This window comes from Vombatus ursinus, unplaced genomic scaffold (genome assembly GCF_900497805.2).
Source record: "Vombatus ursinus unplaced genomic scaffold, bare-nosed wombat genome assembly UNPS02014812.1, whole genome shotgun sequence".
Taxonomy (NCBI): domain Eukaryota; kingdom Metazoa; phylum Chordata; class Mammalia; order Diprotodontia; family Vombatidae; genus Vombatus; species Vombatus ursinus.
Window position 1 is genome coordinate 39,321,867 of NW_020954590.1, and position 18,145 is coordinate 39,340,011.

General features: G+C 34.5%; 1 protein-coding gene across 3 annotated transcripts in view; it reads right to left on the reverse strand.

Moving 5' to 3' along the window:
* Positions 1–3,166: 3,166 nt before the first annotated feature.
* The window catches only part of LOC114053839 (ankyrin repeat domain-containing protein 12-like), a 190,164-nt gene continuing 175,185 nt past the window's right edge, over positions 3,167–18,145 (reverse strand). For all 3 annotated transcript variants that reach the window (XM_027876962.1, XM_027876963.1, XM_027876961.1), the window contains 4 exons: positions 16,949–17,047; positions 15,104–15,247; positions 5,133–5,228; positions 3,167–4,487 (listed from right to left, as the gene is read on the reverse strand). In XM_027876962.1, coding sequence (XP_027732763.1) covers positions 4,302–4,487; positions 5,133–5,228; positions 15,104–15,247; positions 16,949–17,047 — 525 coding nt within the window. In that variant the 3' untranslated portion in view covers positions 3,167–4,301. The remainder of the gene's footprint in view (positions 4,488–5,132; positions 5,229–15,103; positions 15,248–16,948; positions 17,048–18,145) is intronic.

The window sequence follows — 18,145 nt, forward strand, 5'->3', positions numbered from 1 at the left end:
AAGTAAGTAGAAAATAAACTCCTGAATTTTCTTTTAGTTAAAAACTTCCTGGGGGTACTATAGCTCTCAGTTTTTAGTAGTTGGGAGCTTAGGAGCAATTTTGGTGTGCAAAGCCCTTAACTACTTGTTTATAATTTCTCAGAGATGTGGTTCTATTTTGTGAGTCCTGTCAATTAACTGTAATTCACTGCCTGCCACAAGAGCTCCCTCCAACAATATAGTTTCTCAGCCCTTCCTTTAATTTATAGTCTTTATGATTTACCCATCCAAAGTCACAATGATAATAAATGTCAGGAAATGGGATTTGAGACCATATCTTCCTGACCCAAATTCCTGCACACTACTTGCTGTATCACACTGCCCCTTGAAAGGAAGCAAAATTCTGGTAGAGAGAATATAGTTTGAAAAGTCTAGAGCTACAGATAAAGATAATTCATGCCTTTTTTTTTCTCTTTCACCACCTCTTGTCTGAACAAGTAATGACAGTTTTTCCCTTCCTTAAATTGGCCATGTCAGACTTGAATGCCTGATCACATACTGTCTTTTTGTTTCAATTTCTAAGTTTTTAGTTTTAATTTTTATGGTCTGACATAGGATTTTATCACAACTTCCTTTTTTGGGGAAAAGGTAAATTAAAAATATTAAACTATGCCTTTCATATAAAAACAATTGCTTTAAATTTTTAATAGAATAAACAAATGGTTTATGAGCACTGTGAGGGATATGGTATTAATTCACTAAAAGTCACCATACCTTCACTACAAACAATTCATGTCAAAAAAAACATCTTGTTCTTTGCTAAAAAACAATTCATGACAAAATAATATCAGTAAGGGGTGAAATGGACCAGAGGAATACTGTAGTCATAATGTATCTGGATTTTGGCAAGGCATCTGAAAAAAATGTCGCATGATTTCCTTGTGGACAGCCTTAATTGAGAAATGTAGATTAAAAGATGATACGGTTAGTGAGCTATTGAAAATCCCTAATGAACACTGAATCTTTGGAAACCTGGAGTTCTCCAGGTGGGTGCCACAGAGCTCTTTCTTTGTTTCACACAGAATTTTTATCAATGACATAAAAAAATGTCACACTTATCAAATTTACAGGTATCATAGAATCATGTCTAGAGCTGGAAGAGACTTCAGATGAAAATAAATAAGGATAAATGTGAATTTCTTTACAGATTCAATGACTGATGTGAGAGGTATGGCTAATCAATCAAGTAAGCATTTATTAAAACCAAATATGTGCCAGGCATACAAAAACAAAAATGAGCATATCTGCCCTTGAGAGACCTATACTCTATTTCAAGAGACAACACATATACACATAAGCATATACCATATATATGTATATATACACACACATATATATGTATAAGAGACACAGTAACTTGGTGGGAGGCACAAAATAGCTAAAGGGATCAGAAAAAACTTCAATGTAGGAGGTGACGTGAGCTGAGCTATGAAGGAAACTAGGGATTCTAAGATGATGTGAAGAGGGAGTGCATAGGAGATGGAATGTTGGTGAAGCACAGCAAGAGGTCCATTTGGACTAGATTGTAAGAGTGTGTGAAGAGGAGTTATGTTTAATAAACCTAGAAAGGTAGACACCCTGATAACAAGTTTATGTGGAGACTACCTCAGGGTTTTAGTTAACAGAAAACCAAATGATTTGGCAGTTGATGTGGAGGACAAAGAATTATCTAGAAAAAGGTCAGTAATAGTTCTATGGCATTCTGGCCTGGCCAGCTTATATCTGGAGCATTGTATTCGGTTCTAATTGCTGCATTTCCAGAGAAGAATTGACAAAATAAAGTATGTCCAGAGGTAGGTAGCCAGATAGTGAGGGAAACTAAAAACATATCACATAAAGAATATTTGAAAGATATGCCAATGTTCATCTTGAAAAGAAGAGTTAGGGGGAACGTGATGGCTGATTTCCATTATCTGTAAGACTGTCTCGTGAAAGATGTATTAAGTTTATTCTCTGTGGATTAAAAGGGCAGAACTAGGCCTAGTGGGCTACAGTTAGGGAAGTAGAATCTGATTTAATATAAGGAAGACATTTCTAACAATCGGAGCAGTTCCAAAATGAAATGGGTTGCCTTAGGGAGAAGAGTACATTGACTTCTCCATCACTGACAGCATTCCAAGTAGAGGTGGAATGAGTTTTTGTTAGAGATATAAAGGACAGGATTCCTGCATATGACACTAGTCTAAACTACGTGACCTCTATATTTTATGGAACATCTTTGAACATTTCTGAGACTGATGAATTTACAATTCAACAAAACTAGCACTTCAATACCAACGCTGTATTTCTGATCACATAACAAAAAAAGGCCCAAAATTAATCCGAATTCCTAAAGAGAACTAGATCTAGTTTAAAAGTGCCTAGACATTGTGTATTCCTTTTCTGCTATGCTTACTTTGCAGTGCCAAGTATATTAATTAAAATACAAATTGATAATATGTAAAATTCCTAAGTTTAATATATACCTCTGCAATAATTGCAATATATTTTTTCAGCTCATCTAATGTGATGAACTCAAGTTTAAGTTTTTACTCTTCTGGAATAGAATTAATTTTATTTTATGAGCTGGTTTAGTTTATATCATGCCATTTCTCACCTATGTGATTTCTTTTTTCCACCTGAATGCAAAATACTATTATATTTTAGAATCAACAAAGCATTGTGAAAAACTGTTGAAAATTTCTTTGTCTATGTTTATAACTGCTTTTTAATAGCCTAATTTTCCTCTGAGTCTTCCTTCAAATGTTATGAGTTAACTATTAAGTTTCTTAGCTGGTTTCAGATCCAAAATATTCCTGAGTCTCACCTATCAAATATTTTAAAGAGAGAACTATTTCTGTGCTTTTTAACAGATATATCACCATTTCTGATTATTAAAAAAGTAAAATCTTGCTTGGATTTTAAAATTTAATAAATGACATGTTCAGCAACTTGTCAATTAGGAAAAAATAATATTTTTCATAAATACTGCAACAGATGTCAGCATATACTTAGGCTATTTTTTTACTTATTTTAAACTACCAAATTTGTTAGTTAATTTGAAAAGTCTAATTTTATTTTAAAAGTGCAAAGGTTATTAAGCTTAAAACAATTTCAGCAATGTAAAAAAGTTTTTTTTTTACAATGATTTAACATGACCGATACAATTTATTAAACATTATATTTACAGATTCTTCCATAGGTGAATATTAAAATAGACATTTACAATTTAAGAATTTTCATTCAAAGGCATTTTGTTGGAAAAAATAGGCTCTACTGTGAGATGATGACATAAGAGCAAAAATTTTTGTGTACGTTTAACTTTAAACAAATCTATTTTTAACATATTAAGTTATAGGCACTACCATAGAAAGACTTGTATGAAACACGGGCCTGTAAGTGTTATATTGGTTTAGGTATCAGTTACTGAAGAGAGCTGAATTGTGTGAAGCATGCAATATAGCTAAGTCACAATCTTTATAGTTATGGTGATGAAGTAAGCTAAATTGAATACATGCCTTATGGAAAAGTTCTGCCAATCAGAAAACACTACATACACTCAATTAAGAACTACAACTTTGGTCCAATAAAACATCAGACAAAACAGCTTCACAATGAAAATATCTATTTCTTTGTACAGATTTTGACCATCCATTTTTGTACAAGTTTTGACCATTAATTACAAGACTATTTACATTTGCACAATATGTATAAAATAAGTTATTAAAAATGAAGACAATATTACATCTTTCAAAAAACTGTACAATTAATTTACAAAATATAATAAGGTGAACAAGTATTTCTCCTCAATTTTTCTTCCACACTTAGCGCTGTTCTGTGGGAGTTAAATTATTGAGTTTAATGATACAAGCTTTAATAAAACCTCTAAAAGATTTAAATATCAATGGGCGTCTCATTTATCTCACTCAGTTTGATAACAACTTCCAGCATTGTTATCAGTATTTCACCTTCTTTACTATTTTCCACAGTTTGACAACATATTCTAATGACATAGTTAATTTTTACCATTATAAATAACAGTCTTTAGTGGGAAACTGGTTTTTGGTCTAAAATCTAAATAATTTGTGCCACATTAGAAAATGACAGTATTTAGTATTTAACAAACTTTAACAAAACTTTGCTAAAGAATTTTGAAAGAATAATACCTGAATTATTGCAAAAGGTCCTATGCCACAGTATTAAGTGCTCTAATAAAACAACTGCATTTTGGATTATCACGTTTAAACAGTCTCCATAAAAAATGAAATCAGGAAAAATAGTTGTCATATAGGTGTTAATTCAAAATCATCATTAACGTCAACAAGAGGAACATAGAACTCCTGAATTTCATAAATGCTGATAGATTTGTACGTGGCAGGATCGAGCTCCTGCAGCTTAAGCTGCCACTCCAGTCTTTGGACAGCATTTAAAGCTGCTGCTTCATGCTGCTGCCTCATCAAAAGACAAGTCTATTTAAAGGAAGAGAAGATAAGTGCAATTTATAATGAAAGCAAATTGAAGAGAAAAAAAATCTAGGTTTTTCCATTGACTGTGATGGATATTTAATAGCAAATTCTTAAATATGTATACTTTCCTATTTTATAATCTCTCAACTGTTACCTGTTAGTGATAATTTCTAGGTAAAATTACAACTTAAATTTATTAACTATATTCATTTTATGGGTTAGAATTACAGAATATACTTCCAAATTGTGAAAGAAACCTTTTATGATTATTGTTATTTAAATAAAGAGAAAATGGATGAAAAATATGAACAAAATCTCAAGGTAAACTATATTTTCTATGGGTTACTACCAGTTCTTTAATTCTACGCCCCCCTCCCCCGGGTCTTCTATGTCAGGACTACTGGAAGGCGTATGCAACTTGGATGAAAACCCCAATTAGAAAATGTTTCCAAGGGTATTCATAAACTATCATACTCGGCAATACCAATAACTAATGTACTTTCCTGCTTTGGTCAGGATGAAGATTCATGCTTATTCTTGTGAAAACTCCTTTCCCAGCTCTTTCTACTACACTTCAACTACACTTATTGTCCATGTTTTTCGGATGGAGTAGATATTCAATTAAATCATACTCCTAAATATACATACCTTTAACTTGTCAAACTTATCATCTACATCTTGTAACCAAGACATGAACTGTCTTGCATTAAATCGATCTCTCACAGATGTTTTACTGTCATCAGCCTGAAAGAGAAAAATGGAAATAGAGTATTACAGAACACAAATTAATCACTATAAATCTTTATCCTCTCCTAATACTTTTTGAATGCTTTACACAAGTCATTATATTATGGAAGGAGGAGATTAACTTGAATCCATTTCTCACCTCCCACTTGATCCTGCACTTCTTGCAATTTAGTTTCTGTTTTTACCACTGTTCAAACTATCAGACTAGCAAATCACCAAATCTAATGATTTTTTCTCTGTCCTTAAAGTCAGTAATTTCTCTATAAACATTTGACACTGATGACTCTCCCTTTTTCCTCAACAATCTTCACTACTTTTACTCCTAATAACATTACACTTTCTTGGTTTTCCACCTAACTATTCCTTCCCTGAGTTCTCCTTTTTCATATACTCCTTTGATGTTGCATTTGCTGAAATTCTGATTTTGTCCCTTTTCTCTTTTCCTACTTTTTCCTTAGAGATCTCATGCATTTAAAAAAAATTCACTCATTCATTTATCCATTTATTTAATAAGCATTTATTTTCTTTCCCCACATCCAGTTTTGTAAAAAATACGCACAGGCAAGCAAAACAAAATTCTCACACTGGCCATGTAAAATACATGTCTGGTTTTGCATCTTGAATCCATCGCCTTTGTGAGGTGGTGGGTTACATTATATATCAATAATCTTCTGGAATTACGGTTGTTCACTGCATTGATCAGAATTCTTAAGTCTTTCAAAGTTGTTTGTCTTTACAACTGTTGTTATTGTGTAAACTGTTGTCATTGTATAACTTGTTCTCCTGGTTGTTTAATTTACTTTGCATCAATTCATACAAGTCTTCCTATTTACTCTGCAACTATCTCTTTCATCATTTCCTTATACAGCATAACTTGGTCAGCCTCTTCTCAATTGAATGCCTCTTCCTCCATGTTAGTTTGCAATTTTTTGCCACAACAGAAGGAAATGCCACAAATATTTTTGCACATATAGGTCTTTCCCCCCCGTTCTTTGATCTTTCTGAGGTATAGCTCTAATAATGATCTCTCTGGGTAAAAGGAACATTTAGTATACATTTAGTAACTTTCTGGACATAGTCCCAAATTCTTTCCCAGAATGGCTGGACCAATTCACCAACAGGGTATTGTGTCTATTTCCTCACAGCCCTCCAGCATTTGTTATTTTCCTTTTTTGTTAACTTTGTCAATCTAATGGGTATTAGGTGGAACCTCAGAGTTTTTTTTTTTAAATTTGTATTTATTTATTAGTGATTTGGAGCATTTTTTTTTAATTTGGTTATAGATAGCTTGGATTCCTTCCTTTGAAAACTACCTATACATATCCTTTGATTGTTTATCAACTAGGGAATGGTTTTTAATCTTATAAATTTGAATCAGGTTCTTATATATCTTAGAAATGAGACCTTTATCATAGAAACTTGGTGTAAAGATGTTTTTTGTTCGTTTCCATGCTAATCTTAGCTGCATCCAACCTATACTGAAAAAAAAAATTTTTTGTAAATGATGAAAATCCACCTCTTTCTTAAATCTTCCTTCCTCCACCCCTGCCAACTTTAAAACAAAACTCTTGCAGCAAATATGCATAGTTAAGTAAAACAAACTCCCACATTGGCCATGTAAAAAAATGTATGTTTTAGTCTGCGTTCTGAGTTTATCACCTCTGTCAGGAGGTGCGTGCATGTTTCATCATGAGTCCTCTGGAAACAATGACCTCTTGGTCACTGTCTGGATTTTTATTTCCTGTCCCTCTTTATAAAGAAGAGGGTTATAAGAGAGAAGTGTTCTCAGCTAGTGCTCTATGTTTAATGCATTCTGTTTTTGCTCCCCTGTCCTTCTTTTCCCCTAGCCCAGTGTCCAATTACAGGGTTTCTTCTTCTTTCCTTCCTTTTCTTTTCTTTTCCCCTCTTTGAGAACTAGTCTCTATGGTTAGAGTTCATTTTGCTTATAAATCCCTCCCTTAATCCCTAGGATCTACTATCTCTCTCCCTTTTCTCCTTTCCCTCAGGTTTCCCTGTGAAGTGAAATGTATTTCTATATCCAGAACCATTCAGATGAAAATGAGGTTCAAGTCACCCTCCTTCCTTGTTTGTATAATGTTTGATTACTCAAATTATACAATAATTTTCCCATCCTTTTTCTCTCTTCCCCCTACCCTAATATACTTCTTTTCTCCCCTCTTTCTTTTCTTTCGAGATAATCAAAACAACAAGCTATTTCCAGGCCCTCTGCCTTATTAGACTTCCTCTGTTACTCCTGACGATAGGATTCTAAGGTTCATGCATCATCTGCCCATATTAGAATGTAAAAAAGTTCATCTTTGTTTAGTCCCTTAGGATTGCTCACTCCTATTTACCTTATGTTTCTCTTGTGTCTCATGTTTGAATTTCAACGTTTCTATGCAGCTCTGGGTTTTTTCATCAGGAAAGCTTGGAAGTTCTGTATTTCATTAAATGTCCATTTCCTTTCCCCTCCCCACCCTCTGCCCCCAACAGGATTATACTGTTTTTCTGGGTAAATTGTTCTTGGTTGGAAGTCTCTATTTTTATTTTCTGAAATATTATTCAAAGCTCTCCACTCCTTTACGGTAGTGGATGGATCTTGTGTGAGTCTGACTGTGGCTTCATGGGACTTGAATGCTTTCTTTCTGGCTGCTTGAAGTATTTTTTTTTTCTTTCACTTGGAAGCTCTGGATTTTGGCCACAATGTTCCTGAGAGTTTTTATTTTGGAGTTTCTTTTAGGAAGTGACTTCTTGCGCCAAACTATTAACTCTCTTTCTATAACTCTCATTTCTTTTCTAACATTTTATCCTAGTACTCTCATTTCTTTTCCAATGGTTTCCTCTAGCAGTTTCATTTCATTATAAATAATTTTGTAGCTCTTTTTAAAACTCTTGCTTCATCTCTTCCAGTAAATCTAGTTGACTGTGTGCCCAAGCTGTGTTTTTATTTATTCATCCAAGAGTATATTGAGAGCTAGGGATGTGTGGCAATGTAGTTGGTTTTACTTTTATTCACTTGTAAGTACTTAAAGTTATTTACAGATTAACCCATCCAAAATTTATGTTCCCAAACTTTACTTAACTTAATATCCCATTTCTGTGGCAATAAGAAAAGAAACTATGTTGACTATCCATTACACCCAATGCACTGTTCTATTAGGCAATAGCCAAAAAAAAAAAAGAAAGAAAGAAAGAAAGAAAAGAAGAAAAAACCAAACACTCTCTGTCCTCAAATAGTTGAACAATAAATAAATGAGTACTTGGGGACAGTGAACATTAATGTTCAGATATGTAAGAATCCCTTGGGGATGTGTGAAAGAGGAAACTCTTTCCCCCAAAAATTCAGAGCAGTCACAGATATCCTCTATTTCCTACAGATCATGATGACAATTTAAATTGTCATCATGCTAAACTGCAACATTATAGATATACTAAAGGGACAATCATTGTCCCTCAGGCCCTTTCTGTTTTGTCAGCCTTAAGGAGTAAGAATAAGTGTCTGAGCTCTGAAGGAATGGGGGATGCCCTTTCCCTCCACTGGCTTCTTGAGCACACTGCTCCACTGGCAATTCTGTGTCTGTGATAGGGCTGCCTCCCATTTGCATCTTTTTTCTTTTGGTAGAAGGCCTTGTGGGATCTTGAAAGGGTATTTTCCTGGGCACCAGAATAGTGATGTAACAGTTACCAGAGCAGTTATCATGGCAAACGCTGCAGTGGCAGACTAGCCAAGCAGAAATCGCCCACATAGAAAACACTAAAAAGAAAAGAACCCGCTTTAAATGCAAAAGAGATAATGTGAAGTCCTATTCCAAATGTCCCAATAAAGCTTGTATATTAGCTTCTCAACTGACTATAATCATTCTATGATTCTTTATTGCTTAGCAGTATAGACATAACATTGTCTATACTCAGGAATATAAAATGGTAGAAGAATTGGACCACTGGGAGCCAAATTATCCAATTCATGAGACAGGCAATTCTGGAGCAATGAACCCAGGGCAAGCCAAAAGGACGGGAACTGGCAATGATCACCAGCTCCTGTGGTCTCAGACTTGTGGTTTCTGGTTAGTTGATGTGCATGGGATAGATTCACCTTCTTGCTCTAATAACTTCGTTCACATATAGATTTTAAATTCCTTACAACATTGTACATTTGTTCCACTCTTAAAATGTGACAATGCAACATTTTTTTTCTACACTAGGACTGACAAGCATATAGAGAATGAGTGACAAACCTTTGAAAACAGGTGCTTCAATACTGTTTCTCAATCTCCTCTGGTGGGAAAGCCCTCTTATCTTAGGCATAGCAATAAAAGTGGTTTTAGATGCAGGCTGCTACAGATACTGGGTGTGAGGGATTGTTGAGCTTTAAGTGCACACAAAGCCATTACAACAAACAAGATGAACCGTGTATGGTTTTCAGCTGGTGCAACTATAAGTATTGCCAGTGAGCCACTGCAGTGAGATATAAAGATAATTAGGAGCGAAGTTAGGCTCTAGCTGCAATACTATCCAACACTGACTGTACATTCATTTGAGAATTTGAACATAAAGAGCAGATTATGATGAGTAACATTCAACATTTACCCAGTATATAGCTAAATCCAGACATCTAAAGTGAAAATATGTAATATTTTGTTAAAAATAATCATTCCTGCAAATCATACACACCAAAAAGTATTCAAAAAACCTTGAGGGAGAAGTGGGGGCTGCACAAGGATTCTTCCCACCTGAAGGGCTATGTGGTCTTGTGCTATGTTGGCTGAGTGCTAAAAAAGACTTTATCTTCTGAGACAAGGAAATACTTAAGAATATCCTTTTAACATTCCAAAACAAATGTAACACATCTTTAAAGTGAATACTCTGATAGAATTTTAATTCATTTATCCTTAACCTAGGGCAGTTAGGTGGCAATAAAGTGCCAGGGCTGGAGTCTGAAAGACGCATCTTTGTAAGTTCAAATCTGGCCTCAGACACTTCCTCGGCAAGTCACATAACCCTGTTTGCCTCAGTTTCCTCATCTGTAAAATGAGCTGAAGAAGAAAATGGCAAACCATTCCTGAACCTTTGCCAAGAAAACCCCAAATGGGGTTTTTGTGAAGGGTCAGACATGACTGAAAAATGACTCAACAACAACAACAACAACAAATGTCTCCTAGTTATTTACATGTGATGTAAGATGCCACTGGCGAGGGAAGAGAGAGAAATTCTTCCCCACCTCGTACTCTTTACGAGGCATAGGGGAAAATGTGGATTCTTCCTGCAAGCTGGACCCTACAGCTCCATTCTCTCATGACCAGCTTCACTACTTTTTGACTCTCAGTCTCTCCTGTTTACCCACATCAGTGAATGGGAGGAGAAAAGGGTAAATGGTACAGGCATACTATCATTGCCAATTCTTAGCCAAATTTTCTGACCTTTTCATAGGCAAATGATCACTTAAAATATCACACACTTACTATCTGAATAGGTCACTCAAGGTCTGAAATGGACAGTCTTAAGAAACTACAAATTTGAACACTGAAAATCTGAAAGGGTCATCAGCATTCAATCTATCAATCAGTATTACTGACTGCTTGTTATGTGCCAGGCACTGTGCTAGGTGCAGAAGGTACATCTCCCTGTCTCCATTATCTTCTCTCTATAGTCTGTAATTTTATCCAACATACCAGGAGACTCACTAACTCCTCAAAATATGAGAACTGGAAAGTACTTTTGGGATTATTTAGTTCAAACTTCATTTTACACATATGGACAATAAGGCCCAGAGGGGTGGTTTAGCATTCCTCACCACAGTTTGTTTTACAGAATATAGTCTTTTGCCATGGAGTCATAAGTGTCAGCAATGCCCCATGATGTCTGGGTAGAAAAACTTTCTGGAAAATGTTTAGTACTCACTCAAACACTAGGTTATACTGCACCAATTAACTATGTGTTGAAAACAGGAAAATGCCATGGAAAAAGTGATAAAAATGTTAAATAAGAAATAAACAGGAAAAGAAAAAAAGGCATGAGCACTATTCTTCTGGGTAGTAAGGCCAAAGAAAATAATCTTGATATAAACCAGTTATTAAAAAAATTACTTGAATATTGCAAAATTACAAAGAACAAGAATGACCCCTAAGAAGAGGAATGAGAAGATACCCTCACTCCTTTGCAGAAGTGAGAGGCCCATGAATGTGGTATATTTTATATATTTCAGACTTTTTAAACATACTGATTGGTTTTGATGATTTTCTTTTCTCTCATTCCTTCCCCTTCTCCTTTAAAAATACTCCTGTAGGGGCAGCTAGGTAGTGCAGTGGATAGAGCACTGGCCCTGGAGTCAGGAGGACCTGAGTTCAAATCCAGCCTCAGAGACATAACACTCACTAGCTGTGTGACTCTGGGCAAGTCACTTAACCCCACTGCCTAGCAAAAAACAAAAACAAACAAACAAACAAAAAAACAAAATACTCCTTTAAAAACATTATTTGTTACATGGGATGGCTCTCTGGGAAGTGAAGAGGAAGGGATACTGGTAGAAAATCTGGTGATGTAAGAAAAATATGTATCAGTGAAAATGTATTTCAATAAGTATTCAATTCTCGTTATTTAAACTTAACCAAAAAAATTTCCCCAACACTCTTAAATCTACAAACATGACTATGCTATAAAAATGCTGTTTTATGTGAGAACGTATTTTCTTTTATTTTCATTTTAGAAGAACAAAGCCAAAAGCCCTTAGCAAAATTAGTATTTAATTATATGAATGCTATATGCCTAAATTATTAGCCAACCAAATTTGAAATCACATCTTTTCTTAATGCTACAGAGTGAAGCCTCAAATGTAAAGAACCCACCTAACTGCACAAGGTAGGGGCTGGACCAGTAATTTCAACGGCATATGGAACTTTCAGGGGAGCAAACTCACCCTCCCAATGCAGCCTGACACCTGATCTGCTACTCAGAGAGCTGCCCAGACCACTGAGAGGCTAAGTGACTTGTGTACACACAGCCAGTATGTGACACAGGAAGGATTTGAATTGAAGTCTTCCTGGCTCTGAGGCCAGCTCTCAGGAAAAAATTTCTTTTTTTGAGCTTTACATCTTATACTTTGAATCATATCTTGATCAGAAATTTTTATAATTAGCAGATGAAATTTCAGTACAATATTTCTAAAATAAAGCATAAGAAATATTAGTAACTAACAGGACTCAGTGTAAGCTTCTTAATAGTCTTTTCCCTGAATATTATCATAAGCCTTCATTCATATAATTCCAATAATTTTTTAGGATGAATGGGGGGTTGAAAATTAGATTGATAGAGCTAAAAGGAACCTCAAAATATCATGTAATCCCATCTTCTGCAGGTACACATCAAAACTATTAAGGACATATGGTTGTTTATCCTATCTGAAATATCTCTTGTGAGAAAAGAGCTTTGTGAACCTAAAGCAGTATATAAATGTGGCTCATTCTTTAAAAAAAAAAAAATCCTTAGAGATAGAGTTGATCTTATAACCTCTTCTAACTTTTTTAAAGTACTTTATTTGTCCAATAACGGCCCTTCTTTATATTTAACAATAATGGTCCTTCCTTATAGTTAACAAAAATAAAAATTTCTTCTGTTTTACCAAGTCATTTCTGTCTTCACAGTCCTATGCAGATATAGGGAAAAACTAGGTCACTGCTGCACAAACATCCTTCAAATATTTGAAGAGAGGTAGCATTCTCTCACCTTGCCATCCTTGTCTCATCATTCTCATACCATGTATCTAATCCACTGCCACACCTTGTCATGTCTGCCTTAACAACATTCTAACTAGTTAACTGTCTCTTTCCACTCTAATACATTTTCCACTTAGCTGCTAAAGTTATTTTTTTTTTCTAAATTGTAGGTCTGACCATGTCACCCCCTCACCCCATCCCTGCTGAGAGATTTGCTGTGGCTCCCTACCACAGCCAGGATCAAATGAAAAGTCCTCTGGCATTTAAAGTTCCTTCTTACTTTTCCATTCTTCTTACTTTTTTTTACCTTTTTTTCTTACACTTTACTCCTTTCTATGTATACTGTAATGCAGCTACTGTGGCCTACATTCAGGTCTTTGCGCTCATCAGTCCATGTTCCTTCTCTGTGCCTTTGCACTGGCCATCCCCCATGCCTGGAATACTCTGGCCCCTTATCTCAACCTTCTTAGTTTCACTGGCTTCCTTCAAAGTTCAGCTTAAATCCCACCTTCTGTAAAACTTCCTTCCTAGTACTCCCAGATACTAATGTCTTCTTCTTTCAGAATGCCTTCATCTACTCGGTATATATTTTGTATGTACCCCGTTTTTTACATGTTGTCTCTCTCACTGGAGTGTGAGCTCATTGAGGGAACAGTATTTCTTTTTTTTACTTTCTCTAGCCTCCTAGTGCTTACCACAGTGTCTAGCATAAGATTTAATAAATGCATGGTGACTGAGTATTATATAGTAGAAAGCTGGACTTGGGAAGACCTGGTTTTAAGTTCTGATTCTGACACTTATTGGCTGGTTCACTCTTGGGAAAGTCACATAACTCGTCTGCACCTAAGGCAACTAAGACAATTAGGGTGGTGGGAATTCACAAACAAGTGAAATCACAGGTCATGGACATATACTTGAGAAGATAATGGTTACCTCTTAGTTTATCTTCTCCAGGACAAAAGCACTACAATTACTTAACTTTTATTCATAGATGCTAATAACCCTCTCTTTGAATGAATGAATGGTGATAACCATGATCTCCAGGTCTTTTTTCCATTACTATGCTTTGTTTTCTGTAATCCCATATTACTATTTTTATTTTTAGTGTATATCCGTCTTCTCTTCTGCATAATTAAATTAATCTTATTTTGTAGGACCCTATCATCCAGACCCAACAAATTCCAACACATAATATGATGTTTTTTATGTACACTGATAAATCATACTACAGTTAACAAATGATATCTCATTAGAATTATAATCCCCTATTTCAGTCAACACCAATGTTCAAAGAAAGACTTGGCACTTATGACTTTTTTTTTTAAAGAAATGTTAGGAACTTTAAACTTGCTTAATCTCATTGATAAGAGATAGAGTGAATCTTAGAGGTCCAAGAAACTTATACCCAAAAAATACTTTAGAAAAATCACTCAAAGGTACTAAGAATATATTGTTTATATTTTTTAAAAATATGGTTTTATAAATAAAATTGCATTTAGAGGTCCCATGTGATAGGAATGAAATATTTTTTCAGCTGAATATAGGAGACTAAAATAGGTGGAAACGGGATACTTCCCTCCCACCTAAAAGAGGAGACGCCATCTCTCCCTTACATTTCAGGTTATTTCTATGGACATCTAATAATGGTAAAAACAGTAGATAACACTTATACAGAACCATAGGATCACAGATTTGGAGCTAGAAGGACCTTAAAGATCATTTTGTCTAACTCTTTCAGTTCACAGAAAAAGAAAATGAGGCCCAGAGATATTAAATGAAACATTCAAAGTTATACAAGGTCACACTAAGCAGAAGAGCTGGGACCTGAATCCTTGACTCAAAATACTGGTTCTTTCCAACATACTATATGCTATCCAACGTACTATATTCAACATAATATATGCTTTAAGATTTGCAAAAAAGTTTTACACAATCTCATCACAACAACATTGCTACGTAAGTACCAAAGGTATTATCCCCATTTTACAGATGACGGAGGTTAAGAAACTTGCCCATGGTCATGTAGTCAGTGTCAGAGATAAGATATGAACACACATCTCTCCCAACTACAAATCTTGCCATCCCTCTACTACATCATATTGTCTCTACTTCAAAAGCAATTGATACAGAAAAACATACTGACCACAGCAAAAAACGTTATACCTGAGAATCCAGGGGCACATTGTACACCTCTGCATCCAGGAGAACAGTGCATGCACTGAAGGGCAGTGTCTGATTCGCTAATGTTCTTGCAGCTCGATAATGAACACGGAGAACTTCTTGTTCGTTAGACACAATAAGCTTTTCCTAGTTGAACAAAGGAAAAAATTATGTATAAAAATATATTTTAAAAAATCTATATGGTCTACACAGTGACTTACTTTTCACTTGAAGGATCACTTGAAATTTATTTTATTTTCAGAGATTTAGAACTTGCTTTCTTTTCATTAAGGGCTTGGAAATAGGTTACTGAATTTCTAAAATGAGATTTGACAGTTTGAAAATATAAGTTATTTTTTTCTTTCTTGAGCTGTCTGTTCCTTTTTTGCACAGGATGATTTCATAGAAATAAACATACCTACAAATATCATCCCATCTTTTTAAAAAAAACTAACATTTATAATTTATAATAGCAGAAAGGGGCATATGACTTTTATACGCATATAAATGTGTTGTTTATTTTGTAAGTCTAAGACTATAATGTGCAAAACAGTCTCTAATGTGTATTACTAAAGGAAGTTTCCCCACTGAAAATTCCCAGTATCAATGAAATTAGGTTAGTTTAGCTTAATTAATTAAAGATAATTTTTATATGACAATTACCTGGATGAATACAATGAAATTTAAAATGAGATTTTAAAAATGTAACTTTTGAATTAAAATTCATATTTAATTTGGTCAGAAGTTTAATATATGAAATTGAAAGTTCAAATCTTGGTATGAGAAAAGAAAATGGTCATTACAAAGTATCTCCATCATTGATACAAGTTTTTCTCGAAGAATAACATATAAAGGAGGATGAAAGAAAGGAAATGTTACATTTTTAAGACTACAGAAGAAAAAAACCTCATCAGCACTATAAAGTAAATATTGCCATAACATACTATAGTAATATACTAAACAATGCTACACAATATGTCAAATATATAAAGTGTCAAATTTTGGTGAAATAATAAATTATTTTCATGATCTCTACAAATGCCTTCAAAGACAGACAAATGAGCAGAGCATAAACATAAAAAGCTACCATAATTTTATGCTATATTTATTCACTAGATATAATTTCTTCTAACATTTTTATATAAAAATATCACATTTATTATGGTTTCTGGACATTATTATTACATACTAACAAGATATTTAATAGTAAATTTTAGTAAATTCAGGAATTAAAGATGAATACTGAATATAAAGGGTTTTAAGAAGCCTTCAGAGGTTTCTGCAACTTGCTACAAATACCCTTTTTCGAATTAAAAGAACTAATATCACAATGGATACTGTGGCTATGATAACCTTCTGGTCCATCTCCTTGAGGGGCTGCTTGGGTTGGGGTAGGGTAGATTGTCTTCTTGCATGCTTTAAGAAAGATATTCAAGGACTAATGTAACACTGAACAAAATTATAAAAGAATAAGTGTTTTATTATCTGGGTCTAAATACTCATTTTTAGATCAAGAAACTGAGAGGTTAAGTTCATTTGTATATAATAGCCAGCCCAAAATTTGCAAGACCAAATAACTCTCCCAAGGCTTGGGGTCCTAAAAGACTCACTTAGAAGTCATAGAAGCAGGGGTGCAATGCAGAGGCAGCTCAACAAAGGATAATGAGGGAAAGCTGCCTGGGACTTCTGGTCATTTTACAAAAAGGATTACCAAAAAAAAGGAAACTACACTATAATTGGAGGAAACTGTAACCCATTGCCAAAATACACTGGCTGATTAGAGGATAAATTTAGCTTCATCCCTGTATTAAACATTAAATTCTTTTTTAAACTGTAAGAAATTAGTACCCTTTCGATACTATGTTGCAAACGCAGTTTCATTCTTACAACTTCCTGTTGCCGAAAAAGCTCTTTAAGTGGATCTGACAGGGATGGAGGTGGTGTAATCTAAGGGAAAAAAAGTCACACATTTTAATTATAAATTCTATATTTTAAAAAGTAACATTAAAAATAACAAATCTTTATTAAAATAGAACTTAACATAGGCATAGATTTTGCTATATATAGTCAAATCCTACTCAGTGAAACATAACCTAGAAATACTAACACACTTTTTTAGATGTTAACTTACCTAGTAGAAAAAAAAATAAAACAAAACCTGAGTGGTCAAAAAAGTTGTTAAAAATTCATCCATTTTACTCATCCATTCAACAAATTTTTATTAAACATCTATTACTTACGCAAAGCATTGGGCTAGATACTGGATGACATACAAACATAGATAAGATGTGGTTTCTGTCCACAAGAGGCATGCAGATAGACATGTACATAAATAACAATAACACAAAACAGAATTAGATGCTTGAAAGATAGGAACAAGGTACCAGGCTGGAGCACCTAGAACAAGATAGAGATGTCATTTCTAGATGGTGGAGGAGAATTCAAAGCACATTTATTAAGCATCTATGATCTAAGACTTGTACACAATGCTAAGCACTGGGGATAGAAAAACAAAACAATCTTTGCCTTCAAAGAGCTATCCCAAGGGGATATAACATGTACACAAATAAGTAAATACAAAGAAGAGAGCAATAACAACTGGGGAATCTTGGAAGGCTTCTTTGAAGAGGTGATATGTGAACTGAAGCTAAAGGAAGATAAGAATTCTAAGACACACAGATAAAGACAAAGTGCATTCCAGGCATGTGGGTTGCTTGTGCAATGCAGAGACAACAGACTTACTGAATCGGAAAACAGTGGTGAAATATGGAGTATAGAATATGTGAAAAAGGGTACCTTAAAAGTCTGTGAAAAGGAGAGTTGGAGCCAGCCTTACACACTGGACTAAGGAGTTTGTATTTTATTCTCAAGGCAAAAGGAAAGCAAGTGAAAGTTCTTGAGCAGCAGAGTGACATAGTCAAAATTTTGTTGTAAGAAGATTATTTTATATGTTTTGTTAAGGATGGACTGAAGAAAGAAAAGACTAGAAGCAGGGAGGCCAAGCAGGTGGCAATTAAAATAATTCAGAGAAGAGGTGATGAGCAC